The sequence below is a fragment of the Heptranchias perlo genome, chromosome 10, assembly GCF_035084215.1.
Source record: "Heptranchias perlo isolate sHepPer1 chromosome 10, sHepPer1.hap1, whole genome shotgun sequence".
NCBI lineage: Eukaryota > Metazoa > Chordata > Chondrichthyes > Hexanchiformes > Hexanchidae > Heptranchias > Heptranchias perlo.
The window spans coordinates 10,766,529-10,794,266 of NC_090334.1; the positions used below are offsets into that span (position 1 = coordinate 10,766,529).

The 27,738-nt window shown below is 51.1% G+C and overlaps 1 protein-coding gene across 9 annotated transcripts; it reads right to left on the reverse strand.

Moving 5' to 3' along the window:
- Positions 1-188: 188 nt before the first annotated feature.
- Positions 189-26,099, reverse strand: pigh (phosphatidylinositol glycan anchor biosynthesis, class H). Of its 9 annotated transcripts, none has more exons than XR_010964158.1 (6): positions 25,877-26,099; positions 20,635-20,844; positions 10,135-10,218; positions 4,363-4,482; positions 1,431-1,646; positions 356-442 (listed from the first exon to the last, which is right to left on the reverse strand). XR_010964158.1 is itself a non-coding variant. In XM_067991211.1 (5 exons), the coding sequence occupies exons 1-4, from the start codon at positions 26,048-26,050 to the stop codon at positions 4,399-4,401; spliced, it is 549 nt and encodes a 182-aa protein (XP_067847312.1). In that variant the 5' UTR covers positions 26,051-26,099; the 3' UTR covers positions 353-1,646; positions 4,363-4,398. The 9 variants fall into 9 exon arrangements, 6 of the variants coding, with proteins under 6 accessions (XP_067847309.1, XP_067847308.1, XP_067847312.1 ...); XR_010964159.1 differs by having other exon boundaries at positions 357-442; positions 1,445-1,646; XR_010964157.1 differs by having other exon boundaries at positions 358-442; positions 860-1,646.
- Positions 26,100-27,738: the final 1,639 nt, after the last annotated feature.

The window sequence follows — 27,738 nt, forward strand, 5'->3', positions numbered from 1 at the left end:
GACCGCCACCGCCGCCCACATCATGACCCCTTTGTCCGCATCGTGATGCCCCATCCCCCCACATTGTGACCCCCTCGTCCGCATCGTGACCCCAATCACCCCTACAGTGACCCTCTTCCTGCCATCATTTACAGTTTGAGTCCATTCAGCTTCAGCACTTCCCAGTGGCAAGCAGGCGACACTTTGGATTTTAGACTAAACATTTATTGATGAGTAAAGTCTGGCTGATTTACACAGAATTAAGGTGAGCTGTTTGAGAATGTCCAGGTTCTTCATTTCACTTCAAAAATAAAACGGAGCTCATCACTTGAGTATACTGCTGCCTGGGAGTCAGGAAACAAACTGGCTTCAGCGCTCTGGATGAAATTGAGCGCTTGGTTTCCTCTTTATACACGCTGAACTCCTGCAGTCGCATCCAGTGCCTGTCGTACCCTCCAGCCCACTAGAGAAGCCAATATTGCAGAGCATTAGACTACCAGCAGCATCACACACTAAGTTCCAGACCGTGGCCTCTCAGTACAACCTGGATGCTTCTTGGTCTCAGCGACCACAAGATACAGGCAGCAGGACAGGCTGAGGTTAGTAGCCCATTAGCCTTTAATCCTCACTCGCTGGCCCACCAATGGCCCCATATAAACACACAGAGAATCAACCTCAAAACTGAGCCCCCCGCCCCCCGCCCCCGCCCCCCCCCAAACATTGCATCAGTAGCACAATCAGCCCTACAATAATTTATAACACAATACAAACCGAGGATCCGGGCACCATTAGATGGGGCATTAGGCACAGGTCTCCAGAAAGAAATCCTGTCGCTGGTTATTACCAGCGTTAGGTGTTGGCTCAGTGGTAGCACTCTCACCTGAGTCAGAAGGTCGCGAGTTCAAATCCCACTCCAGAGATTTGAGCATATAATCCAGGCTGACACTCCAGTGCAGTACTGAGGGAGTGCTCCACTGTTGGAGGTGCCGTCTTTCAGTTGAGCTGTAAAACCGAGGCCCCGTCTGCCCTCTCAGGTGGAAGTAAAGGATTCCATGGTACTATTTCGAAGAAGAGCAGGGGAGTCGTAGCCAATATTTATCACTCAACCAACATCACTAAAACAGACTATCTGAGCATTTATCTCATTGGGAGCTTGCTGTGAGCAAATTGGCTGCCACGTTTCCTACATTACAACAGTGACTGCACTTCAAAAAGTACTTCATTGGCTGTAAAGCGCTTTGGGACGTCCTGAGGTTGTGAAAGGCACTATATAAATGCAAGTTCTTCCTTTATTACTGCCACTGTGACAAAGAACCTTCGGCCTGTTGCTCATTCAACTGTTCTACGTCCAAAGCTTTGTGCTTAATTATATTGCCCATGTTGAGAATACACCAATGTCCTTTATGAAGTGTCTCAACAACAAAGATGTAATTTCAAATGAACAGTAATACCAATTGATGGTGACCTGATGCGTGCTCCTATCTGGTGGGCCCATCTCCTCGACTAATGAGAGTAGTGGCAAGCGCCCTCTTCTTCAAAGCCTTGTTGCCACAGTTGGTTGCAGAGGAGTCCTTTGGTGTGGTGCTGGTTAGTTTAGACACCAATTCAAAAAAAGCGTTCTTTGAAGCCAAATTTCATCAGCTTGAGCAATCGATCCAAGTCTCCGTCTGAAAGAGAAAATTCCATGTCATTCTCTTGCAGAGAAGTCTCTCTGGCACAGTGCTCACCTGGAACGTTGGCTCCACATGTTACACTCCAATACCCTGGAATCCTCACAAAAGTCAGGTTTTTTTCGGCCAATTTTCTCCCCTCCTCTCCTGAAGGTGATGCCTCTGGCTGGGGCAGAGTTCTGTGAGCGTCAGCTGCCCTTAGGGATCTCCACCAAGAGGCCATCCTTCATGTGTTAGCCTAGATATCAAGGGTTGGTCGGCTATTCGACTTCAGAAGGCATCACGGTCAAGCCCAATCTTATCCTCTCTCGACATCTGTTCACGTGCATTTTCCATCGGATAGCAATCCAGAGCAGGAATTTGTGCTCCCCCAACCCCTGCCGCTCCCTAGCTCATTTACTGTCATGGCTGAAATCAGCTAATTCAGAATTGAACCAGGGATCTTCTGGTCTGTGTCTTGGTGTTACATTAGTTAATATTTTTACTCAAAAGGCCATCAGGGAAGCACATATAGAGTATAGTAGAAAACCAGCCCTGGCTCAGTTGGTAGCACTCTCACCTCTGAGTCAGAAGGTCGTGGGTTCAAGTCCCACTCCACGGACTTGAGCATAAAATCCAGGCTGACATTCCGGTGACAGAGTGTTGCACTGTCAAAGGTGCCGTCTTTGAGATGAGACGTTAAACCAATCTCAGACATAAAAGATCCGACAGCATTATTTCGAAGACAAGCAGGGGAGTTCTCCCCACTATCCGTCAACTTAAAAAAAAATTACCTGGTCATTATCTCATTGCTTGTGGGAGCTTGCTGTGCGCAAATTGGCTGCAGGGTTTCCTACATTACAGGCTCTTCCAGCTCTTCTCTCGTACTGTTGGACAGGATATAAGGCAAAACTGGTCATCTGACAAACTATCCTCCCACCTCCAATCTCTGAGTTTATTTTTTTTCTGTCTACTTACATAATAATCCTCACATAATAGAAAACCTCAGAGCACTTACAATTTGAGGGGGTGGAAGGCCGGCAAGAAAAGCAGGGAATCTGGTCAGTAGCAGACCAAAGGTATGGTCAAAGAGATGGATTTTGGTGGAACGTTTCAGCGTGCATGGTGCAAGGACTCTGATGGTGAAGCAGAGAACAGGCAACAGTGGGGGAAGGTTGTGGAGGGATTTGGAGGAGATGAGGACCTTGAAGTCGATTCACTTTATCACAGGGAACAGGTGGCGTTTTGGCAAGGCCAAGTGTGCAGGAGAGGGGATGGACTATGGACTAACTGCACTTCATGATGGATGCAGCGTGGATGCTGCCAAGAAGATTTGAAGTAAATCCTTGAAATAGTTAAGTCGCCGATTAGAATTTCAGCAGCAGAGGGTAGCATGGGCCTTGGAGTTGGTGAAAGAGAAAAAGAGTTTGGTGTCAGCATACGTGTGGAAGTTGACTCCATGATCTCATCAAGCAGTAGCATAAATAGGAGGGGGGGGGGGGGAAATCAAGGATGGAGGCTTGGGCCACAATGAAGATGGCGACAGGGGGACAAGAGAAAATGTTTTGAGATGTAGTGACTGCAATGGGACAGGCATGAGTGGAGGCACAAGAGCATGGTGCTGCAGAGATGGACCGCAGAAGAGAGGCAGTGGAGGAAAGTTGGAGTGGTCAACAACGTTGAAGACAGCAGAGAGGTTGAGAAAGGTTGAGGAGAACCCACGGTCGACTTAGGAGATCACTGGTGACTTTGAGCAGGGCCGCCTCGGTGGTGCATCTGGTTGGAAGTCACATTGCAGAGACTTGAACGGAAAGTGATGAGAGAGCAGAGGGGTGGAGAGAAGAGTAGATTGGATATAAAGATAATGGAGGGATTGGGTGCGTTTTGTAGGAAAGGGTGTGGTGACAGAAGTTTTGAAAGGGGCGGGCCAATGCCAGAGAATAGGGAGAGGTGGACGACAATGGCAAAAATGAGGCCCAGACAGGTAGGTTGAGTAACAAAGAGCTGGGTCAGAAGGGGATCAGGAGAGCAGTTGGTGGGCTTCATGGAAATGAATTTGAGAGGGAGAGAAGCTACAGGAGGGCGGAGGCCAAGCTTGGGAAAGGACTGGAGGAGAGAGGGGTAGGAGGAAAGTAGGAGACAGAAATAACTATGCAGAAAGCATGCATTTTAAAACAAAAAAGCCACAAGCTCCTCACACTTAGTATCATAAATGACGGAGGGTGGAGGAGAAGTTTTGTGGTGGTAAAGAGGAATTTATACAGTTGTGTGATCATTACACCTCTCAACCATTTTCTATTCCTTTTAATCTCTGAATATACACAATTTTCCTCCTCCCACATATCCTCAGGAGGGTTCAATCAAGCCTTGGTGCACCATCTCCAACTCATTCTTTGCCATTAGCTCAAAATTGAAGAAGCCCTTTGCTCCTCCTACAATCTATAGGCTTTTAAGGCTCAAGCCTGGTGTCATTATTTCTTCATTCACCTCCTCTTCTCGCTTACTCTTTTTGAACCTTTGATGGTTTCCTGCACTGTGGACCATTGGCTCTTCACCCAAACTTCTTGAAAGAAAGGAACCTTACTTTAGGGCAAATTGGTGCAGGTAACACAGGAGAATTGATGGTGGTCAGGTTTATCGAGCGAGATAAATTATCCCATGTAATCATTTCAACGCAGCCCGTCCCCCAAGTGTCAACTGACAACAGTACAGGAGAGAAGGGGGTGCACATTACCTGAAAGAACGAGGCCGTTACTTGACTGAAAATAGTTCACTGTTCAGCCTGTGTCTGTTGTAGGATTTCCTGGCAACTTCTGTACACCTGGGATAAACAGTCCAGACGTGGTTTGGCACTCTTGAAGTAGAAAGAGGAGCGTCATTAAAAACTCAAGGACTTCCTTCCCCTCCCCAAAGCCCTCCTCGTGGCTGCTAGCTGCACTCATCGAACGAGAGGGAATCACACTGCCTGCCCGTCCCTCAAGTGAACCTTTGCCTTGTTATTAGACACGGTTTCAGCTTTGCTAGCACATGCCAGCCAGTTATCATTTCCCTACACAACTTGCAAGTCCTTCCCTGTCAAAACTAATCTTTACTAAGCTGACAGAGGTCACAATTGTGGTACTCAGAACGCAGACTGTAGTTCATAGTTCATATTCCATTGGCTATGGTCCTCAGCTGACTCCATACAATAGAATCATAGAAAGGTTACAGCACGGAAGGAGGCCATTCGGCCCATCGAGTCCGCGCCGGCTCTACGCAAGAGCAATCCAGCTAGTCCCACTCCCCCGCCCTATCCCCGTAGCCCTGCAAATTATTTCCTTTCAAGTACTTATCCAGTTCCCTTTTGAAGGCCATGATTGAATCTGCCTCCACCACCCCCTCGGGCAGTGCATTCCAGATCCTAACCACTCGCTGTGTAAAAACGTTTATCCTCATATCACCTTTGGTTCTTTTGCCAATCACCTTAAATCTATGCCCTGTGGTTCTTGACCTTTCCGCCAATGGGAACAGTTTCTCTCTATCTACTCTGTCTAGACCCTTCATGATTTTGAATACCTCTATCAAATCTCCTCGCAACCATCTCTGTTCTAAGGAAAACAACCCCAGCTTCTCCAGTCTATCCACGTAACTAAAGTCCCTCATCCCTGGAATCATTCTAGTAAATTTCTTCTGCACCCTCTCTAAGGCCTTCACAACTTTCCCAAAGTGCGGTGGCTAGAACTGGACACAATACTCCAGTTGTGGCCGAACCAGTGTTTTATAAAGGTTCATCATGACTTCCATACTTTTATAGTCTATGCCTCTATTTATAAAGCCCAGGATCCCATATGCTTTTTTAACTGCTTTCTCAACCTGACCTGCCACCTTCAACGATTTGTGCACATATACCCCCAGGTCTCTCTGTTCCTGTACCCCTTATACAGTTGTGCCCTTTAGTTTATATGCCTCTCCTCGTTCTTCCTACTGAAATGTATCACTTTGCATTTTTCTGCGTTAAATTTCATCTGCCACGTGTCCGCCCATGCCGCAACAAGGATAGAAATAAAGAGAGAAATCACCAATTAGGTTAGAGAGAGAGAGAAAATGAGAGAGAAAGAGTGAGTGATGAAAGAAAGATTACCAACCAAGCTGTAGAGAAAGAGAGAGAGAAAGGAATAGAGAGAGAAAGAAAAAGAGATCACCAACAGCCCAGTGAGAAAGAGAGAGAGAAAGAGAGATCAAACAGGCCATACTGAGAGAGATAAAAAGCAAGATCACCAACTGGATGAGGGAGAAAGCATGTACAAGTAGACGAACATATTTGTGAACTTAGAACATCAGCAAAACCTGACCAACTGCCAATCCCTCCCATCCCTATTTAACCTGACTCCCTGTTCCCCACACCATTTCAAGCTGGAACTCTTCTTTGATTCCCTTCCCCCACCATTCACGCTGGCCCTCTCTTCCCACATATATTACTAAATCATGACGGTCTTCCTCAGTAGTAAAGAAAAGGATCAGAAATGTAACGTCAGCTCTTCCGATGCACCACCTGGTGTGGTACTGAGCCATACAGTCCACAAGGTCCCAGGTTTGACTCTTGTTCTGTGCTGAGTGTATCTCAGACGAGCTGGGTGAGGACAGGATTGGCCTCAGCTATAATGTCTCATGCTTCAAAGTCAGAAGGGCGTGGGTTCAAGTCCCACTCCAGAGACTTGAGCCCAAAATAGGCTGACACTCCAGTGCAATATTGAGGGAGTGCTGCACTGTCGGAGGTGCCATCTTTCGGATGAGATTTTAAACCAAGGCCCCGTCTGCCCTCTTAGGTGGATGTAAAAGATCCCACAGCCATTATTCGAAGATCAGGGGAGTTCTCCCTGGCGTCCTGACCAATATTTATCCCTCAACCAACACCTAAAACGGATGATCTGGTCATTGTCTCATTGTTGTTGGTGGGATCTTGCTGTGCACAAATTGGCTGCTGCATTTACTACATCACAACAGCGTCTACGCTTCAAAAGTACTTCATTGACTGTAAAGCGCTTTGCGACGTCCTGAGGTCAAGAAAGGCACGATATAAATACAAGTCTTTCTTCTTTCGAGGGGATAGCCTGCCAACATTTGTCTGCAAGGCGCGCAGATGATAATGACCAATTGGGCGGTGTGGCCACAGCTAGGGCTGCAAGTGGTTTTAGTGCACAAGGACAGGATGGGAGAGGAGGAAATCAAACAGAGCTCCCCACTCTTGTTCCCGGCATCGGACCACTAGGCACAGGACACGACAAAGGCAAACCAGGCCCAGTCGACCCTGCAAAGTCCTCCTCACTAATATCTGGGGACTTGTGCCAAAGTTGGGAGAGCTGTCCCTCAGACTAGTCAAGCAACAGCCTGACATAGCCATACTCACAGAATCATACCTTTCAGCCAACGTCCCAGACTCTCATCACCATCCCTGGGTATGTCCTGTCCTACCGGCAGGACAGACCGACCAGAGGTGGCGGTACAGTGATATACAGTCAGGAGGGAGTGGCCCTGGGAGTCCTCAACATTGACTCCGGACCCCATGAAATCTCATGGCATCAGGTCAAACATGGGCAAGGAAACCTCCTGCTGATTACCACCGACCGCCCTCCCTCAGCTGATGAATCAGTCCTCCTCATGTTGAACACCACTTGGAGGAAGCACTGAGGGTAGCAAGGGCACAGAATGTACTCTGGGTGGGGGACTTCAATGTCCATCACCAAGAGTGGCTCGGTAGCACCACTACTGACCGAGCTGGCCGAGTCCTGAAGGACATAGCTGCCAGACTGGGCCTGCGGCAGGTGGTAAGCGAACCAACACAAGGGAAAAACTTACTTGACCTCGTCCTCACCAATCTACTTGTTGCAAATGCATCTGTCCATGACAGTATTGGTAGGAGTGACCACCACACAGTCGTTGTGGAGACCAAGTCCCGTCTTCGCACTGAGAACATCATCCAACGTGTTGTGTGGCACTACCACCGTGCTAAATGGGATAGATTCAGAACAGATCCAGCAGCTCAAAACTGGGCATCCATAAGGCGGTGTGGGCCATCAGCAGCAGAATTGTATTCCAACACAATCTGTAACCTCATGGCCCGGCATATTCCTCACTCTACCATTACCAACAAGCCAGGGGATCAACCCTGGTTCAATGAAGAGTGTGGAAGAGCATGCCAGGAGCGGCACCTAAAAATGAGGTGTCAACCTGGTGAAGCTACAACTCAGGACTACATGCATGTTAAACAGCGGAAGCAACATGCTATAGACAGAGCTAAGTGATTCCACAACCAACGGATCAGATCAAAGTCCTGCCACATCCAGTCGTGAATGGTGGTGGACAATTAAATAACTATCGGGAGGAGGAGGTTCTGTCATCATCCCCATCCTCAATGATGGCGGAGTCCAGCACATGAGTGCAAAAGACAAGGCTGAAGCGTTTGCAACCATCTTCAGCCAGAAGTGCCGAGTGGACGATCCATCTTGGCCTCCTCCCGATATCCCCACCATCACAGAAGCCAGTCTTCAGCCAATTCGATTCACTCCACGTGATATCAAGGAACGGCTGAGTGCACTGGGTACAGCAAAGACTACGGGCCCCGACAACATCCCGGCTGTAGTGCTGAAGACTTGTGCTCCAGAACTAGCCGCACCTCTAGCCAAGCTGTTCCAGTACAGCTACAACACTGGAGTCTACCCGACAATGTGGAAAATTGCCCAGGTATGTCCTGTCCACAAAAAGCAGGACAAATCCAATCCGGACAATTACCGCCCCATCAGTCGACTCTCAATCATCAGCAAAGTGATGGAAGGTGTCGTCGACAGTGCTATCAAGCGGCACTTACTCACCAATAACCTGCTCACCTATGCTCAGTTTGGGTTCCGCCAGGACCACTCGGCTCCAGACCTCATTACAGCCTTGGTCCAAACATGGACAAAAGAGCTGAATTTCAGAGGTGAGGTGAGAGTGACTGCCCTTGACATCAAGGCAGCATTTGACCGAGTGTGGTACCAAGGAGCCCTAGTGAAATTGAAGTCAATGGGAATCAGGGGGAAAACTCTCCAGTGGCTGGAGTCATACCAAGCACAAAGGAAGATGGTAGTGGTTGTTGGAGGCCAATCATCTCAGCCCCAGGGCATTGCTGCAGGAGTTCCTCAGGGCAGTGTCCTAGGCCCAACCATCTTCAGCTGCTTCATCAATGACCTTCCCTCCATCATAAGGTCAGAAATGGGGATGTTCGCTGATGATTGCAGTGTTCAGTTCCATTCGCAACCCCTCAAATAATGAAGCAGTCCGAGCCTGCATGCAGCAAGACCTGGACAACATCCAGGCTTGGGCTGATAAGCGGCAATTAACATTCGCGCCAGACAAGTGCCAGGCAATGACCATCTCCAACAAGAGTGTATCTAACCACCTCCCCTTGACATTCAATGGCATTACCATCACCAAATTCCCCACCATCAACATCCTGGGGGTCACCATTGACCAGAAACTTAACTGGACCAGCCATATAAATACTGTGGCTACAAGAGCAGGTCAGAGGCTGGGTATTCTGTGGCGAGTGACTCACCTCCTGACTCCCCAAAGCCTTTCCACCATCTACAAGGCACAAGTCAGGAGTGTGATGGAATACTCTACATTTGCCTGGATGAGTGCAGCTCCAACAACACTCAAGAAGCTCAACACCATCCAAGACAAAGCAGCCCACTTGATTGGCACCCCATCCACCACCCTAAACATTCACTCCCTTCACCACCGGCGCACCGTGGCTGCAGTGTGTACCATCCACAGGATGCACTGCAGCAACTCGCCAAGGCTTCTTCGACAGCACCTCCCAAACCCGCGCCCTCTACCACCTAGAAGGACAAGGGCAGCAGGTACATGGGAACAACACCACCTGCACGTTCCACTCCAAGTCACACACCATCCTGACTTGGAAATATATCGCCGTTCCTTCATCATCGCTGGGTCAAAATCCTGGAACTCCCTTCATAGCAGCACTGTGGGAGAACCTTCACCACACAGATTGCAGCGGTTCAAGAAGGCGGCTCACCACCACCTTCTCAAGGGCAATTAGGGATGGGCAATAAATGCCGACCTCGCCAGCGATGCCCACATCCCATGAACGAATAATAAAAAAAAAACTCTTGTTCGCTACCCAGCAACCACCCACCTCGCTGGGTGAGGGTTGGATGAGGCTTGGCTGCAATGCCCTTCACGGTTCAGCCGCCCACAGACGCTTGCTCTCTGGGTTTACACACAAAGACTGGGCACTTGAGTAAGGAGCGGGAGAGATGTCAGCTCCTCGTCCAACTGTACCCCAGCAGGAGCGAGGAGGAACGGGGAAATACCTCACAGGCAAATCAGCACTGAAGAGTGTGTTTTGAATTTGTTACAGAGCCAATTCCAAGTATTGTGGCTCATGATAGTGCAGTGGGAGGGGGTGGTGGGGAGAAGGAGGCATCATTCACAATCACTCACAACCAATTATCTCACTGTGAATCACCTGGAACACTGGTACCACCGCCGACACTCCCCTGGGGTTTCCTGGTTCGTTCAGTAGTATGCACAGGTAATAGATAACCTTCTGCTGCAAGTAAGAAGAAACAAAGGATCTTAAACAATAGGCTTCGTCACTTCTCACCAATTTTGTCCCATCCACTCTCAAACCCAATGAGACTTGTTTTTTTTTATTTCATCCTTGGGATATGGGCGTCGCTGGCAAAGCCAGCATTCATGGCCCAGTTGTCCTTTAGAAAATGGTGGTGAGCCTTCTTCTTGAACTGCTGCAGCCGTGTGGTGAAGGTGCGCCTACAGTTGTTGGAGCTGCACCCATCCAGGCAAGTGGGCAGTATTCCATCACATTCCTGACTCGTACCTTGTAGGAGAGGCGTTGGGGAGTCTGGAGGTGAGTCACTCGCCGCAGAATACCCAGCCTCTGACCTGCTCTAGTAGCCACGGCATTTATGTGGCTGGTCCAGTTAAGTTTCTGGTCAATGGTGACCCCCAGAATGTTGATGGTGGGGGATTCGGTGATGGTAATGCCGTTGAATGTCAAGGGGAGGTGGTTAGACTCTCTCTTGGAGATGGTCATTGCCTGGCACTTATGTGGCAAATAACATTTGCTCCAGATATCAGTCCAAGCCTGGATGTTGTCCAGGTCTTGCTGCATGTGGGCACGGACTGCTTCATTATCTGAGGGGTTGCGAATGGAACTGAACACTGTGCAATCATCAGCTAACATCCCCATTTCTGACCTTATGATGGAGGGAAGGTCATTGATGAAGCAGCTGAAGATGGTTGGGCCAAGGACACTGCCCTGGGGAACTCCTGCAGTGATGTCCTGAGGCTGAGATAATTGGCCTCCAACAATCACAACCATCTTCCTTTGTGCTCAGTATGACTCCAGCCACTGGAGAGTTTTCCCCCGATCCCCATTAACTTCAGTTTTACTAGGGCTCCTTGGTGCCACACTCTGTAGAACGCGAACTTGATGTCACAGGCAGTCACTCTCACCTCACTTCAGAAATTCAGCTCTTTTGTCCATTTTTGGACTAAGGCTGGACCTTGTCCAAGTTGCCATTATTCACCTGTGAGCCTCGACAGTGGTTGTTGGCATTCTATTCACCTGTGGAGGCATCACAGTCAAGTCTAATCACCGAATGCCAACACACACTCACTGGATGTCAATCATGAGCTAAAATGCTGGCTGACTCTTCCCTTCCTAATCGAGGCATGGTCACTACTACTGGCCTGGGTTAAATCAGCTAACTCAGCAATGACCAGGGAATTAACTATGCTGTCTGTACAGCTCTCTGAGCCCCGGGCAGTTGTTAAAAATAATAATGACCTTTTTTAAACAGTTAAGTTCATTTTTCACTGATGCAGTGCTACTGGACACTAGGCCACTAACATTCGAGAGTAGGAGGATGCAAATTTGATCACCATTCTGTTCAGATCTGGGGCTTTGGGGGAGGGGGGTGGGTGGGGAAGGAGGATCACTAAAGGCTGTGACATCCCCCAGTCAGAGAAGGAGGACAAAAAAAAGAGAGGCAAGCACATCAGCCTGGGCAGGAGCTCACAACTTCGAATGTCTGGCCAAAAGTAGGACCGGCAGAGATCTGGGTGACGCTTCCCATGGCCTTTCATAGGCAGAGGCCCGAATCCAGGCCAAAACATCAGATAGAACTTGTTTACATAAACCCCCAATAAACCTATATGTTACAAATGTGTCTCCGCTCCATTTCAGACATGGGCAACCATCTCCTATAGGTTTTCCAACGTGAAAGTGACCACGGTTGGGCATGGAAAGGAGCGTCTGACAGATGACCATATAGGCATATAAGATAGTTAAGGGAATAGAAAAGGTTAACCCGGAATATTACTTCAAGTTAAATTGCAAGAGGAGGACAGAGGGTAAAATTAATAAAAGGTAAGTTTAGGACCGATATCATCAAATTCTTTTATACGCAGTGAGCGATCAATGCATGGAATAGAATTCCTGGATGAGGCAAAAACCCTGGACTCTTTTAAGAAACAATTTGATACTGAAATGGGAGAGGGAGCGTTGGGATCTCTCTGGATGAATGGCCTTCCTCATCTGTAATCACCTTGTGATCCCCATTCTCTGCCATGCCTCTCGGTAGTTCAGCGACAGGATTTCCCAGTACTAGCTGTCACGCCAGCTGCACCACTTCTGCCGCTAGAGGGAGCTTCTGAACCTCCGGTTTCCCCACCCACTGATCAGGCTCAGCGACTTCACGGCTCAAGGACACTGCTGGAATTCCAACCTCCCTCCCGGGAACAGCAAGTTCAGAATAATCACTCAGTTGTAGTGAGAGGTCACGGACCTGAAACGTTAACACTATGGGCCCGATTTTAGCACCCGCTGTCGGGTGCGTTCTCGGCGGGGGGGCCTCGAAAATTCCGAAATGGAGGAGCGGGACCGGATCGCGCCTCGATCCCGCCCACTTCTGGGTTCCCCGCTGACGCGCCGGCGTGCGCGCGCAGCCCCCGCTGGTGGGAATCCCGCAGGCAATTAAAGCCAGCGGGATGCCACTTGAGTGTATTTCCTTTGCTTGTTCAGGTCATTGACTGACCTGATTAAGGGACTGTGTGTGATTTTGGAGAAACATGGGACTGTTTCACACACTGGGGGAAACACTCCCAGGTCGAATGGACGTGTTGCAGCTGTCAGCCTGTGGCAGCTGCAAAGGTCCATTTGACAGGTTGGGGGGGAGGGGGGAGACCCTCAGCCATTGCAGGAGGCCACTCTGTCACTTGGGACAAAGTTTGGCCTCCACCACCCTCCTCCTGATGGTCAAAGTCACCAACCTGCACACTTACCCCGGGGTCCAGAGACATGTACCTACCTTGCGGACCCCCTCACATGTACATCTTGCGGATGGGGGCCGCCGTAGCTGCAGTCATGACCTCCTCGGAGGGCGAACAGCATCACCAGCCTCACCAGCCTTGCCATCCACGCCGTCCACCTCTGACACGTGGAGCTCCACAACAGAGTGCTGTGACACATCCACCTGTACAGCAGCAGGGAGGGCTACCGCAGAGAGAGATGCGTCGCAGAGGGCACTACCCTCACCACAGGTTCCACAGACCGAGGCTCAGCCTCCTGGACCTCTCTGAGCAGCAGTGCACACGGAGGCTCAGAGTCACTCGCCACGTAGCCATGGACATCTGCAGCCTCTTTCATGCCGAGCTGCGCCCGGCTGGCCGATGCACCATCCTCCTACCTGTCGCTGTCACAGTCACCACTGCCCACACGAACTTCTCCTCCGCAGCCTTCCAGGGTGCAACCGGGGACATCGCCACTGTCTCTCAGTCGTCTGCGCAGAAGAGCACTGCAAATACACCTACACCCACTCTGCATTGACACAATGGGTGGCATCAGTGGTGGGTCCTCATAGTGATACCCAGGAGCGGGCATTATTGCCCAAAACAGACAGGATTCACGAAGACATGGCAGTAGTGGAGCCAATATAATGTGTGCTGTGGGTTGTTCTGATATTCAATATAGGTAACACCCATGACAAACCCTCAAACACCCTTGTGCATCCCCTTCATGCTCACGACACGTTTGCCTTACGCTGCCTCCTGCACATATGTGATGCATGCCCTGTGGCTGCAGCACAGGTGGTGGCAGGTTGAGTGAGGCTGGCCGTGAGAGAGATGCACGAGAGGGTGAGTATGGGATAGAGCCATGAGATTGTATGAGGATTGGGTTGCGCGGTAGTGGCGGGGTGAGTACTGGCGAGGTGAGTAGGTGCAGGTAAGATGAGGATGGGGTTTGAGTGGGTATGAGGGGTGATGTGTCAGAGTAGTGTTGGCAGTGCCGAAGGAGATGTGGGGTGGGGGCGGTGATGTGGCAGACGGAGTGTAGGGGAAAGACTACGTGTTCTCACTGTGGCTGACCTACTGAGGTCATTGGAGCGCCTCCTGCACTGTATGCAGGTGGGCGATATGTTGGTTGCGCTGGTGACCTCCTCTGCCACCTCAAGCCAGGCCTTCTTGGTGGCAGAGGCAGGCCACTTCCTCCCGCCCGCCGGGTGGAAGATCTCTGTCCTCCCCCTCCTCCTCACCCCATCTAATGATACCTGGGGTGAGGCATCATTAAACTGGGAGCAGCCTTCCCCCTGGGCTGCTCCATGCTGTAATTATTGCTGTTTGTGGCAGCATCTGTCAGTGGAGGACTGCCCCTTTAAATGGAGCGCCTCCAGCTGAGAGATCTTACTGCGCATGCGCAGCCCGACCAACGCGCAGATCAGCAGCGCGGAACCCGGAGGAGCAGGTAAGTGACTCCAATTAGTGGATTGCCTGCTACGATCACGCAGGCAACCCACTAATTTCACCGGGCACGTTGAAAACGCGCCCGCTGGCCCACCCGCCGGGAACCCGCACCCCTGGTAAAATCGGGCCCTAGGTTTCTCTTCCACGGATCCTGCTGAATGTTCCTAGCATTTTCTGTTTTTAATTCAGCATCTGCACTATTTTAGAATCTTACAGCACAGGAGGAGGCCATTGGACCCATCATGCCTGTGCCGGCTCTTTGAAAGAGCTGTCCAATTAGTCCCACTTCCCCCCTGCTCTTTCTCCATGGCCGTGCAAATTTGTTCTTTTCAAGTATTTATCCAATTCCCTTGTGCTTTTTCCCCCCCAGAACAATCATTGCTTCCTTCCTTCCATTTTCACATTTTTAAATGCTTTCTCTTTTATCACTCTCTTAAAATGATCTATCATCAAACTCTGCTAACCTTTTACCTGTTTGTGGGGGTTTTTTTTAATCTACTTTTCACCTCCTACACTTCATTCTGTTCCCTTTCTGAAACTGTGATAAGACTTTCACTTCCTGCCTTCCCCCAGCCCCATCTGTCATCTCCTGCTACATATCAGCTTTAGCCTCCAGAGCCCTCCCTTCCACTTATTTAGCCTCTCCCCAGTCTTTATCAATTAAGAACTATTAATTCATTTAATCATTTTTATGATTTACATTTTTTTTTAAATGTATACATTCTTCATCACCTTATATAATCATTTTTATAATTTCAATATTTATTCATATCATCTTTCATGTCTCATTTTAAAATTTTCAAAGATATTCAATAAATTTAAATATAATTTTTATATTTTCCATTCATATGCATTACATTAATTTTTATACATACTAAACTGTACTCAATTATTAATCATTTTAACATTTTACTGAGTTACGTTAGAAGACTGACCAGTTGTGTTCTGCTGTGTAATATTTCATTAATTATCATTTCTATATTTTATCCTCAATTAATAGTGTAAATTATCGTCATATTTTACTGTGTCAGATTTGGGAAATCATTTCAATTTTGTCATCCTTTGTTTATTCCAGATGACATCTTTCATCGTTTCTATCATTTTAAAATGCTGATTAGGGGTAGGTTGCCACTTTTGAGATTTCAGGCTAATGGTGCCATGCTAGCATCAGACCTGGCACAATGCAATGGATGGCAAGTGTCAATGGGTACACAGGTGACAGACTGTATGGGCAGTATCATGGGCAGCTGATACAATGGGAAATCCTATCATGGAACCACCTAGAGGCATGACAGAGAATGGGGACCACAAGATAATTACAGATGAGGAAGGCCATTCGGCCCAACTTTAGATCCTAAAGTTCCATCCTGTGGCTCAGTAGATGGTACTCTCGCCTCTGAGTCAGAAGATCATGCGTTCGAGTCCCGCTCCAAAGATTTGACCACATAATCCAAGCTGACACTCCAGTGCAGTGCTGAGGGAGTGCTGCACTGTCGGAGGCGCCGTCTTTAGGTTGAGACGTTAAACCGAGGCCCTGTCTGCCCTCTCAGGTGAATGTAAAAGATCCCACTGTTCGAAGAAGAGCAGGGGAGTTCTCCCCGGTGTCCTGGCCAATATTTATTCCTCACCCAACATCACTAAAACAGAGTCAAAAGCAAAATACTGCGGATGCTGGAAATCTGAAATAAAAACAGAAAATGCTGAAAAACACTCAGCAGGTCAGGCAGCATCTTTGGAGAGAGAAACAGAGTTAACGTTTCAGGTCGATGACCTTTCATCAAAACCGGAAGAAGTTAGAGATTTAGCAAGTACAGAGCCCGAGCCAGAGCCAGGAATTTATCCAAGGCTGGAGGAATGGGAATTTCCTATCTCTGCTGGCCCTGCGTGGTGAGTTGAGTAGTCACAGTAACGCAAGCTCGAGGAACAGCACCTCATCTTTCAATTAGGCACATTACAGCCTTCTGGCCTCAACAATGAATTCAACAATTTTAGATCGAAATCAGCACCCACATTTTCTCAGACAGCGGGTGCTGGTAATGGTTCTGCTGTAACCATTGCTCAGTTTGGGTTCCGCCAGGATCACTCGGCTCCAGACCTCATTACAGCTTTGGTCCAAACATGGACAAAAGAACTGAATTCCAGAGGTGAGGTGAGAGTGACTGCCCTTGACATCAAGGCAGCATTTGACCAAGGTGGCACCAAGGAGCCCTAGTAAAATTGAAGTCAATGGGAATCAGGGGGGAAGCTCTCCAGTGGCTGGGGTCATACCTAGCACAAAGGAAGATGGTAGTGGTTGTTGGAGGCCAATCATCTCAGCCCCAGGACACTGCTGCAGGAGTTCTTCAGGGCAGTGTCCTAGGCCCAACCATCTTCAGCTGCTTCATCAATGACCTTCCCTCCATCATAAGGTCAGAAGTGGGGATGTTCGCTGATGATTGCAGAGTGTTCAGTTCCATTCACAACCCTTCAGATAATGAAGCAGTCCGTGCCCGCATGCAGCAAGACCTGGACAACATCCAAGCTTGGGCTGATAAGTGGCAAGTAACATTCGCGCCAGACAATTGCCAGGCAATGACCAGCTCCAACGAGAGAGAGTCTAACCACCACCCCTTGACATTCAACGGCATTACCATCGCCGAATCTCCCACCATCGACATCCTGGGGGTCACCGTTGACCAGAAACTTAACTGGACCAGCCACGTTAATACTATGGCTACAAGAGTAGGTCAGAAGCTGAGTATTCTGCGGCGAGTGACTCACCTCCTGACTCCCAAAAGCATTTCCACCATCTACAAGGCACAAGTCAGGAGAGTGATGGAATACTCTCCACTTGCCTGGATGAGTGCAGCTCCAACAATGCTCAAGAAGCTCAACACCATCCAGGACAAAGCAGCCCGCTTGATTGGCACCCCATCCACCACCCTAAACATTCACTCCCTTCACCACCGACTGTGATAAACTCACAGGTAATGACAGCGAAATGGCAGAAATATTGAATGGTTACTTTGCCTCTGTATATACCTTAACAAGGTGGGTATGACATCAGAAGAAGAGTTAAAAAAAGATATAAAAACATTTAAGATAGAAAGGGGGGAGATAACTAATAACGTAATCAAACTTAGAGATTTTAAAACCCCTGGTCTGGGTTGCAACCGTGCATATTAAAAGTTAGGGAAGAGATAGCAAAGGCACAATTACATATATATAAAAATTCATTAGAAAAGGGAATACTGCCAGAGGACTGGAGGACAGTTAATGTTATTTCTATATTTAAAAAGGGAATTAGAACAAGTCCAGGGAACTATAGACCAGTTAGCTTAACCTCAGTGGTAGGAAAGATAATACAATCTTTACTCAAAGATGTAATTGAAAAACATCTAGAAAATGAAAATATAATAAAGAGCAGTCAGCACGGATTTCAGAAGGGAAGGTCGTGCTTGACCAGCCTTAGTGAATTCTTTGAATAAGTAACAGAAAGAGCAGACAAGGGTAATGTAGTAGAATTAATACATTTGGATTTTCAAAAGGCCTTCGATAAGGTACTGCATTGTAGACTCATGATAAAGGTCAGAGCATGTGGAGTCAGGGCTCAGGTAACAGAATGGATAACAAGCTGGTTACAAAACAGAAAATGGAGAGTAGGGGGTTAAGGGTAACTACTCAGACTGACAAGAGGGAAGTGGTGTTCCACAGGGATCAGTGCTGGGACCACTGTTGTTCACAATTTACATCAACGATTTGGACTTGGGAATCGGAAATACAATTTCAAAATTTGCAGACGACACCAAATTGGGGGGTGTAGTTAATACAAAGAAAGATTACATCAAAATGCAAGAAGACATTAATCAACTTGCAGAATGGGTGTGTAATTGGCAAATGGGAATTTCAATATAGATAAGTGTGAGGTGGTGCATTTTGGTAGGAAGAATAAGGAGGCCACATATTGCTTTGATAATAAGTTAAAATAAGAACATAGGAAATAGGAGCAGGAGTAGGCCACAAGGTCCCTTGAGCCTGCTCCGCCATTCAATAAGATCGTGGCTGATCTTCGACCTCAATTCCACTTTCCTGCCCTATCCCCATATCCCTTGATTCCCTCAGTGTCCAAAAATCTATCGATCTCAGTTTTGAATATTCTCAACGACTGAGCATCCACAGCCCTCTGGGGTAGGGAATTCCAAAGATTCACAACCCTCTGAGTGAAGACATTTTTCCTCACCTCAGTCCTAAATGGCCGACCCCTTAACTTGAGTCTATGATCCCTAGTTCTAAACTGTCGAGCCAGGGGAAACAGCCTCTCAGCATTTACCCGGTCAAGCCCTCTAAGAATTTTATACATTTCAATGATTTCACTTCTCATTCTTCTAAACTCCAGAGAATATAGACCCATTCTACACAATCTCTCCTCATAGATTCCTGGGATGAGAGGGTTGTCCTATCTAGTGAACCTTCGTTGCACCCCGTCTAAGGCAAGAATATCCTTCCTTAGGAAAGGAGACCAAAACTGTACACTGTACTCCAAGTGTGGTCTCACCAGAGCCCTATATAATTGCAGCAAGACCTCCTTACTCTTGTACTCCAACCCTGTTGCAATAAAGGCCAACATACCATTTGCCTTCCTAATTGCTTGCTGTACCTGCATGTTAACTTTCTGTGATTCGTGTACAAGGACACCCAAATCCCTCTGACTACCAACATTTCTTAGTCACTCGCCTTTTAAAAATGTCTGCTTTTCTATTCTTCCTACCAAAGAGGATAATTTCACATTTCCCCACATTATACTCCATCTGCAACCTTCTCGCCCACCCATTTAACCTGTCTATATCCCTTTGCAGCCTCTTTGTGACATCCTTACAGCTTACTTTCCCACCTAGCTTTGTGTCATCAGCAAACATGGATACATTACACTCGGTTCCCTCATCTAAGTCATTGATATAGATTGTAAGTAGCTGAAGCTACACCCTCCAAATGGGGTAGAGGAGCAAAGGGATCTCGGGGTACTGAAGCGCAAATCCCTAAAAGTAGCGACGCAGGTTAATATGGCCATAAAAAAAGCAATCCAAGCAATGGGGTTCATTTCTAGAGGGACAGAATTGAAAAGCAGAGAAGTTATGTTAAACTTGTATAGAACCTTGGTTGATCACACTTGGAGTACTGCGCACAGTTCTGGTCTCCATATTACAAAAAGGATATAGAGGCATTGGAGAAGGTGCAAAAAAGATTCACAAGGATGATACCAGAACTGGGAGGATATACTGATCAGGAAAGACTAAACAGGCTGGGGCTCTTTTCTCTAGAAAAGAGAAGGCTGAGGGGTGACCTGGTGGAGATCTTTAATGAAAGGGTTTGTTAGGATAAATGTAGAGAAAATGTTTCCACTTGTGAGGGAGTCCAAAACTAGAGGTCATAAAAAAAAGATAGTCACGAATAATAGGAAATGAAGGAGAAACTTTTTTTATCCAGAGAGCAGTTAGAATGGGGAACACTCTACCACAAGGAGCAGTTGAGGCAAATAGCGTAGATACATTTAAGGAGAAGCTAAATAAGCCCACGAAAGGAATAGAAGGATATGCTGATAGGATTAGATGAAGTAGGGAGGGAGGAGGCTCGTGTGGAGCATAAACACCGGCAGAGACCATTTGGGCCGAATGGCCTGTTTCCATGCTGTAGACTCAATGTTACACGATGCAATTCTTCCTGCTCTGATGAGAGGTCACGTTAACTCTGTTTCTTTCTCCAGCTCGAGCCTGACCTGCTGACTGTTTCCAGCATTTTCTATACCTAAAACATATGATCTGGTCATTTGTCTCATTGCTGTTTGTGAGGCCTTGCTGAGTGCAAATTGGATGCTGCGTTTCTTACATTATAATAGTGACTTCACTTCAAAAAGTGCTTAATCGGCTGTGAAGAACTGAGGTTGTGAAAGGCACTAAATAAATGCACATTCCCATCCTGTCCTATCTCAGTCTTAAAATACGACAGAGATTGCTTAATTTCAAGTGGGCTGTTTATAGCAATTATAAAGACAGGCTAAAGAAAGTGTTAAACTTTCTGGTGTAATTCTTCACCAGTACTAACCAGTTCTGATGAAGACTTCACTCAAACGTTAACCAGTATCTCGCTTTCAGATGCTGTATTTGTAATTTCTCTACAGCGGAGAGTGTCGGTAAATTTAGGAATCGTTACTCTCCGCCTCACTCACCATATAAATGGCTTCGTTGATCACAATATCCTTCACCTTCTTCATCTCGATGAAGCTCACGCTCTCTCTGCCCGAGGCATACAAGGTGTTCATCTGGAGTCCAACCGAACCAATAATCAGCAACGATTCCTGATCAATTTTAAACAAATGGAGGTGCAGTATCATCCCAAGGAGAGTCACAATGATGGCAGCTGAGAGCACTGAAGTATTCTGCAAGAAACAATTCCCAATATCAAATCTCAGTTCAGTTTCTACAACCTGTTCATAAATCCAACCTGAACTCCATTTCAGCCTGCATTGTAAGCCCATGACAGTATTTACACTTGTACCTTGGTGGTCCATCTCTCCCAGGCAACTTAAGCAAGGGATTGCAATCTGCCATTCTCTCACCTCAGGATCACGATCTTACATATGTAAGGATTCTCTGCATTTCTCTTGCTGGAGAGTGCTATGGAGATGGGGCAGGTGCTGCAGAAAGTCCTCTATTAAAATATACGGTCCAATCAGACAGAAATCTAATGGCCAGATGGGTTGTGAAGTAAGAAAGAGTAAAAAGAGAAACGGAAAAGAATAATTACGAGAGAAGAGAATCATGAAAAGGAAAGAAGGTAACTTGCTTCTTTAACCAAGTCTGTGCTTTGGCTCAAGCATAAAGCTGAAAATCTCATAGTTAGGATTTTTACCACGTTACCCTTCCACCAGGGGCCAGGCCATTGCCCATCTTCTACCCTTCCACCAGGGACCAGGCCTCTGCCCATCTTCTACCCTTCCACCAGGGACCAGGCCTCTGCCCATCTTCTACCCTTCCACCAGGGGCCAGGCCTCTGCCCATCTTCTACCCTTCCACCAGGGACCAGGCCTCTGCCCATCTTCTACCCTTCCACCAGGGGCCAGGCCTCTGCCCATCTTCTACCCTTCCACCAGGGGCCAGGCCATTGCCCATCTTCTACCCTTCCACCAGGGGCCAGGCCTCTGCCCACCTTCTACCCTTCCACCAGGGGCCAGGCCTCTGCCCATCTTCTACCCTTCCACCAGGTGCCAGGCCTCTGCCCACCTTCTACCCTTCCACCAGGGGCCAGGCCATTGCCCACCTGTTACCCTTCCACCAGGTGCCAGGCCACTGCCCACCTTCTACCCTTCCACCAGGTGCCAGGCCACTGCCCACCTTCTACCCTTCCACCAGGGGCCAGGCCTCTGCCCATCTTCTACCCTTCCACCAGGGGCCAGGCCATTGCCCATCTTCTACCCTTCCACCAGGGGCCAGGCCTCTGCCCACCTTCTACCCTTCCACCAGGGGCCAGGCCTCTGCCCATCTTCTACCCTTCCACCAGGTGCCAGGCCTCTGCCCACCTTCTACCCTTCCACCAGGTGCCAGGCCATTGCCCACCTTCTACCCTTCCACCAGGTGCCAGGCCACTGCCCACCTTCTACCCTTCCACCAGGGGCCAGGCCTCTGCCCATCTTCTACCCTTCCACCAGGTGCCAGGCCTCTGCCCATCTTCTACCCTTCCACCAGGGGCCAGGCCTCTGTCCACCTTCTACCCTTCCACCAGGGGCCAGGCCACTGCCCACCTTCTACCCTTCCACCAGGTGCCAGGCCATTGCCCACCTTCTACCCTTCCACCAGGTGCCAGGCCACTGCCCACCTTCTACCCTTCCACCAGGGGCCAGGCCTCTGCCCATCTTCGACCCTTCCACCAGGTGCCAGGCCTCTGCCCATCTTCTACCCTTCCACCAGGGGCCAGGCCTCTGTCCACCTTCTACCCTTCCACCAGGTGCCAGGCCATTGCCCACCTTCTACCCTTCCACCAGGGGCCAGGCCACTGCCCACCTTCTACCCTTCCACCAGGGACCAGGGCCTCTGCCCACCTGCTACCCTTCCACCAGGGGCCAGGCCACTGCCCACCTTCTACCCTTCCACCAGGGGCCAGGCCTCTGCCCATCTTCTACCCTTCCACCAGGTGCCAGGCCTCTGCCCATCTTCTACCCTTCCACCAGGGGCCAGGCCTCTGTCCACCTTCTACCCTTCCACCAGGGGCCAGGCCACTGCCCACCTTCTACCCTTCCACCAGGTGCCAGGCCATTGCCCACCTTCTACCCTTCCACCAGGGGCCAGGCCACTGCCCACCTTCTACCCTTCCACCAGGGACCAGGGCCTCTGCCCACCTTCTACCCTTCCACCAGGGACCAGGGCCTCTGCCCACCTGCTACCCTTCCACCAGGGGCCAGGCCACTGCCCACCTTCTACCCTTCCACCAGGGGCCAGGCCACTGCCCACCTTCTACCCTTCCACCAGGGGCCAGGCCTCTGCCCACCTGCTACCCTTCCACCAGGGGCCAGGCCACTGCCCACCTTCTACCCTTCCACCAGGGACCAGGGCCTCTGCCCACCTGCTACCCTTCCACCAGGTGCCAGGCCACTGCCCACCTTCTACCCTTCCACCAGGGGCCAGGCCTCTGCCCACCTGCTACACTTCCACCAGGTGCCAGGCCACTGCCCACCTTCTACCCTTCCACCAGGGGCCAGGCCTCTGCCCACCTGCTACACTTCCACCAGGTGCCAGGCCTCTGCCCACCTTCTACCCTTCCACCAGGGGCCAGGCCTCTGCCCACCTGCTACACTTCCACCAGGTGCCAGGCCGCTGCCCACCTTCTACCCTTCCACCAGGGGCCAGGCCTCTGCCCACCTGCTACACTTCCACCAGGTGCCAGGCCACTGCCCACCTTCTACCCTTCCACCAGGGGCCAGGCCATTGCCCACCTTCTACCCTTCCACCAGGGGCCAGGCCATTGCCCATCTTCTACCCTTCCACCAGGGACCAGGCCTCTGCCCACCTTCTACCCTTCCACCAGGGGCCAGGCCTCTGCCCACCTTCTACCCTTCCACCAGGGGCCAGGCCTCTGCCCACCTTCTACCCTTCCACCAGGGGCCAGGCCTCTGCCCACCTTCTACCCTTCCACCAGGTGCCAGGTCTCTGCCCACCTTCTACCCTTCCACCAGGTGCCAGGCCTCTGCCCACCTTCTACCCTTCCACCAGGTGCCAGGCCTCTGCCCACCTTCTACCCTTCCACCAGGGGCCAGGCCTCTGCCCACCTTCTACCCTTCCACCAGGGGCCAGGCCTCTGCCCACCTTCTACCCTTCCACCAGGGGCCAGGCCTCTGCCCACCTTCTACCCTTCCACCAGGTGCCAGGTCTCTGCCCACCTTCTACCCTTCCACCAGGTGCCAGGCCTCTGCCCACCTTCTACCCTTCCACCAGGTGCCAGGCCACTGCCCACCTTCTACCCTTCCAGCAGGGGCCAGGCCATTGCCCACCTTCTACCCTTCCACCACAGGCCTCTGCCCACCTTCTACCCTTCCACCAGGGGCCAGGCCACTGCCCACCTTCTACCCTTCCACCAGGGGCCAGGCCTCTGCCCACCTTCTACCCTTCCACCAGGTGCCAGGCCTCTGCCCACCTGCTACCCTTCCACCAGGTGCCAGGCCATTGCCCATCTTCTACCCTTCCACCAGGTGCCAGGCCTCTGCCCAACTTCTACCCTTCCACCAGGGGCCAGGCCTCTGCCCACCTTCTACCCTTCCACCAGGGGCCAGGCCACTGCCCACCTTCTACCCTTCCACCAGGGGCCAGGCCTCTGCCCACCTTCTACCCTTCCACCAGGTGCCAGGCCTCTGCCCACCTTCTACCCTTCCACCAGGGGCCAGGCCACTGCCCACCTTCTACCCTTCCACCAGGTGCCAGGCCTCTGCCCACCTTCTACCCTTCCACCAGGTGCCAGGCCACTGCCCACCTTCTACCCTTCCACCAGGGGCCGGGGCCAGGGCCTCTGCCCACCTTCTACCCTTCCACCAGGTGCCAGGCCTCTGCCCACCTTCTACCCTTCCACCAGGTGCCAGGCCACTGCCCACCTTCTACCCTTCCACCAGGTGCCAGGGCCTCTGCCCACCTTCTACCCTTCCACCAGGTGCCAGGCCACTGCCCACCTTCTACCCTTCCACCAGGTGCCAGGGCCTCTGCCCACCGTCTACCCTTCCACCAGGTGCCAGGGCCTCTGCCCACCGTCTACCCTTCCACCAGGGGCCAGGCCACTGCCCACCTTCTACCCTTCCACCAGGGGCCAGGGCCTCTGCCCACCTTCTACCCTTCCACCAGGGGCCAGGCCACTGCCCACCTTCTACCCTTCCACCAGGGGCCAGGGCCTCTGCCCACCTTCTACCCTTCCACCAGGGGCCAGGCCTCTGCCCACCTTCTACCCTTCCACCAGGGGCCAGGCCACTGCCCACCTTCTACCCTTCCACCAGGGGCCAGGCCACTGCCCACCTTCTACCCTTCCACCAGGGGCCAGGCCTCTGCCCACCTTCTACCCTTCCACCAGGGGCCAGGGCCTCTGCCCACCTTCTACCCTTCCACCAGGGGCCGGGGCCAGGGCCAGGGCCTCTGCCCACCGTCTACCCTTCCACCAGGTGCCAGGGCCTCTGCCCACCTTCTACCCTTCCACCAGGGGCCAGGCCTCTGCCCACCTTCTACCCTTCCACCAGGGGCCAGGCCACTGCCCACCTTCTACCCTTCCACCAGGGGCCGGGGCCAGGGCCAGGGCCTCTGCCCACCGTCTACCCTTCCACCAGGTGCCAGGGCCTCTGCCCACCTTCTACCCTTCCACCAGGTGCCAGGGCCTCTGCCCACCGTCTACCCTTCCACCAGGTGCCAGGGCCTCTGCCCACCTTCTACCCTTCCACCAGGGGCCAGGGCCACTGCCCACCGTCTACCCTTCCACCAGGGGCCAGGGCCTCTGCCCACCTTCTACCCTTCCACCAGTTGCCAGGGCCTCTGCCCACCGTCTACCCTTCCACCAGGTGCCAGGGCCTCTGCCCACCTTCTACCCTTCCACCAGTTGCCAGGGCCTCTGCCCACCGTCTACCCTTCCACCAGGTGCCAGGGCCTCTGCCCACCTTCTACCCTTCCACCAGGTGCCAGGGCCTCTGCCCACCGTCTACCCTTCCACCAGGTGCCAGGGCCTCTGCCCACCTTCTACCCTTCCACCAGGTGCCAGGGCCACCTGAATGTGTGAAAGCCCCGCCTTGATTGAAGGGGCGTGGCGCAGGGCTGACTGACGCGGCTGCTGACCAATCGCCAGCCGGCGTCCCACCCGCCTACGACAAGAAGTAACACGTCACTGAGCTTTGCTCAGCCAATCAGCGAGCGAGCGAGCGGGCGGGCTTGCCGCCTCCCTCCCTCCCCCACCTGAGTGCCGTAAAAGACGGCGTAGGCGGCGAGCCAGACGGCGGCGGTGTGAACGATCACCGAGCGGAGCGACAGCTTCGGGGAGATGACGGTGAACTCGCGACACAGCGGGGAGTGACGTTGTTGCTCGAAGACGATGCCGCGGCCGTTAACGTCCTTGAAATTCGCCGCCATCTTTTCGCACCGACTGCCCCCTTTCCAGTTGACGCGTGACGTCAGGTCGCCGCACGCTCGGCGTCGACGTCAGGCCCGCGCGCGCGGGGGGGGGGGGTTTGAGCCCGCTCTGATCACGTGACGGCAAACGGCCTCTCCATGGCGGAGCTCTTTAAAGGGACAGGCCACCCCTGCCCAGGAATCCAGTGAAACCTATTCCCAGGGAACCTTCAGTGTAGCTGGCTGAGGGGGAATGAGCTGACAGGGGTTTTTTTTTTTTCATTCGTTCATGGGATGTGGGCGTCGCTGGCGAGGCCGGCATTTATTGCCCATCCCTAATCGCCCTTGAGAAGGTGGTGGTGAGCCGCCGCCTTGAACCGCTGCAGTCCGTGTGGTGACGGTTCTCCCACAGCGCTGTTAGGAAGGGAGTTCTCCAGTTTCTTCCAGTTCTGACGAAGGGTCATCGACCTGAAACGTTAGCTCTGTTTCTTTCTCCGCAGAGGATGCCTGACTCGCTGAGTTTTTCCAGCATTTTCTGTTCATAAGTCAAAAGAGGAGTTAACGTAACATCAGTGGCAGGGAAAATACTAGAATCCTTGCTAAAAGATCAAATAACAAAACGTTTAGAGATAGAGAGGTCGAGGGAGGTGGTGGTGGTGAGGTAGAGCTGGGTGTCGTCAGCGAACATGTGGAACCTGGTGATGTGTTTCCAGATGATGTCGCCGAGGGACAGCATGTACATGAGAAATAGGAGGGGGCCAAGGATAGATCCTTGGGGGATTCCAGAGGTAACGATATGGGAGTGGGAAGAGAAGCCATTGTAGGTGATTCTCTGGCTACGAATGAATGGACAAGAATGGAACCAGGCAAAGGCAGTCCCTACCAACTGGACAACGGAGAGGTGTTGCAGGAGGATGGTGTGGTCAACTGTGTCAAAGGCTGCAGACAGGTCGAGATGGATGAGGAGGGATAGTTTACCACGGTCACAGTCACATAGGATGTGATTTGTGACTTTGAGAAGGGCCATTCAGTACTGTGGCAGGAACGAAAACCCAACTGCAGGGGTTCAAACATGGAGTTGCGGGTAAGATGGGCACGGATTTGGGAGGCGACAACACGTTCAAGGACTTTGGAGAGGAAAGGGAGGTTGGAGATGGGGCGGTAGTTTGCAAGGACAGGGGTCAAGGTTGGTTTTTTTGAGGAGGGGGGTGATGACGGCAGATTTGAAGTGGAGGGGAACAGTACCTGAGGAGAGGGAACCGTTAATAATATCAGCTAACATGGGGGCCAGGAAGGGAAGTTGGGTGGTCAGCAGTTTGGTGGGAATAGGGTCGAGGGAGCAGGAGGTGATTCTCATGGTCAAGGCGAGCTCGGAGTGGGCATGAGGGGAGATAGGAGAGAAACTAGAGAAAGATGTGAGTCCAGGGCTGGGGCAGGGGGGAATCTTAAGGGAAGCTTTGCTTGGTGGGCTAGGGGAAGAGCGGGAAGCAGCAGAGGCAGCGGAATGGACGATCTCAATCTTGGTGACAAAGAAGCACATGAGCTCCTCTCACTTGCTGTTGGAGGTGAGGGTGGAGGAGGCAGAGGAGAGGGGTTTAAGAAGGATGATCCTGGAATAGTGAGCAGTTTTGGCAGAGGAGAGTAGGACCCAATAGTGCTTTATGTGGTCCAGTCAGATCTGGCGATGAATGGCTAAACCAGTTGTCTGC

Excerpts from the sequence above, each read along its gene's own strand:
- pigh (XM_067991207.1), bottom strand. The coding sequence starts at position 26,050 with ATGGCGGCGAATTTCAAGGACGTTAACGGCCGCGGCATCGTCTTCGAG. Across the intron at positions 20,845-25,876 it reads CCGTCTTTTACGGCACTCAG|AATACTTCAGTGCTCTCAGC; the intron begins GTGGGGGAGGGA and ends TGTTTCTTGCAG. Across the intron at positions 443-10,134 it reads CGGTGGTACCAGTGTTCCAG|TGGGCTGGAGGGTACGACAG; the intron begins GTGATTCACAGT and ends TGGCTTCTCTAG.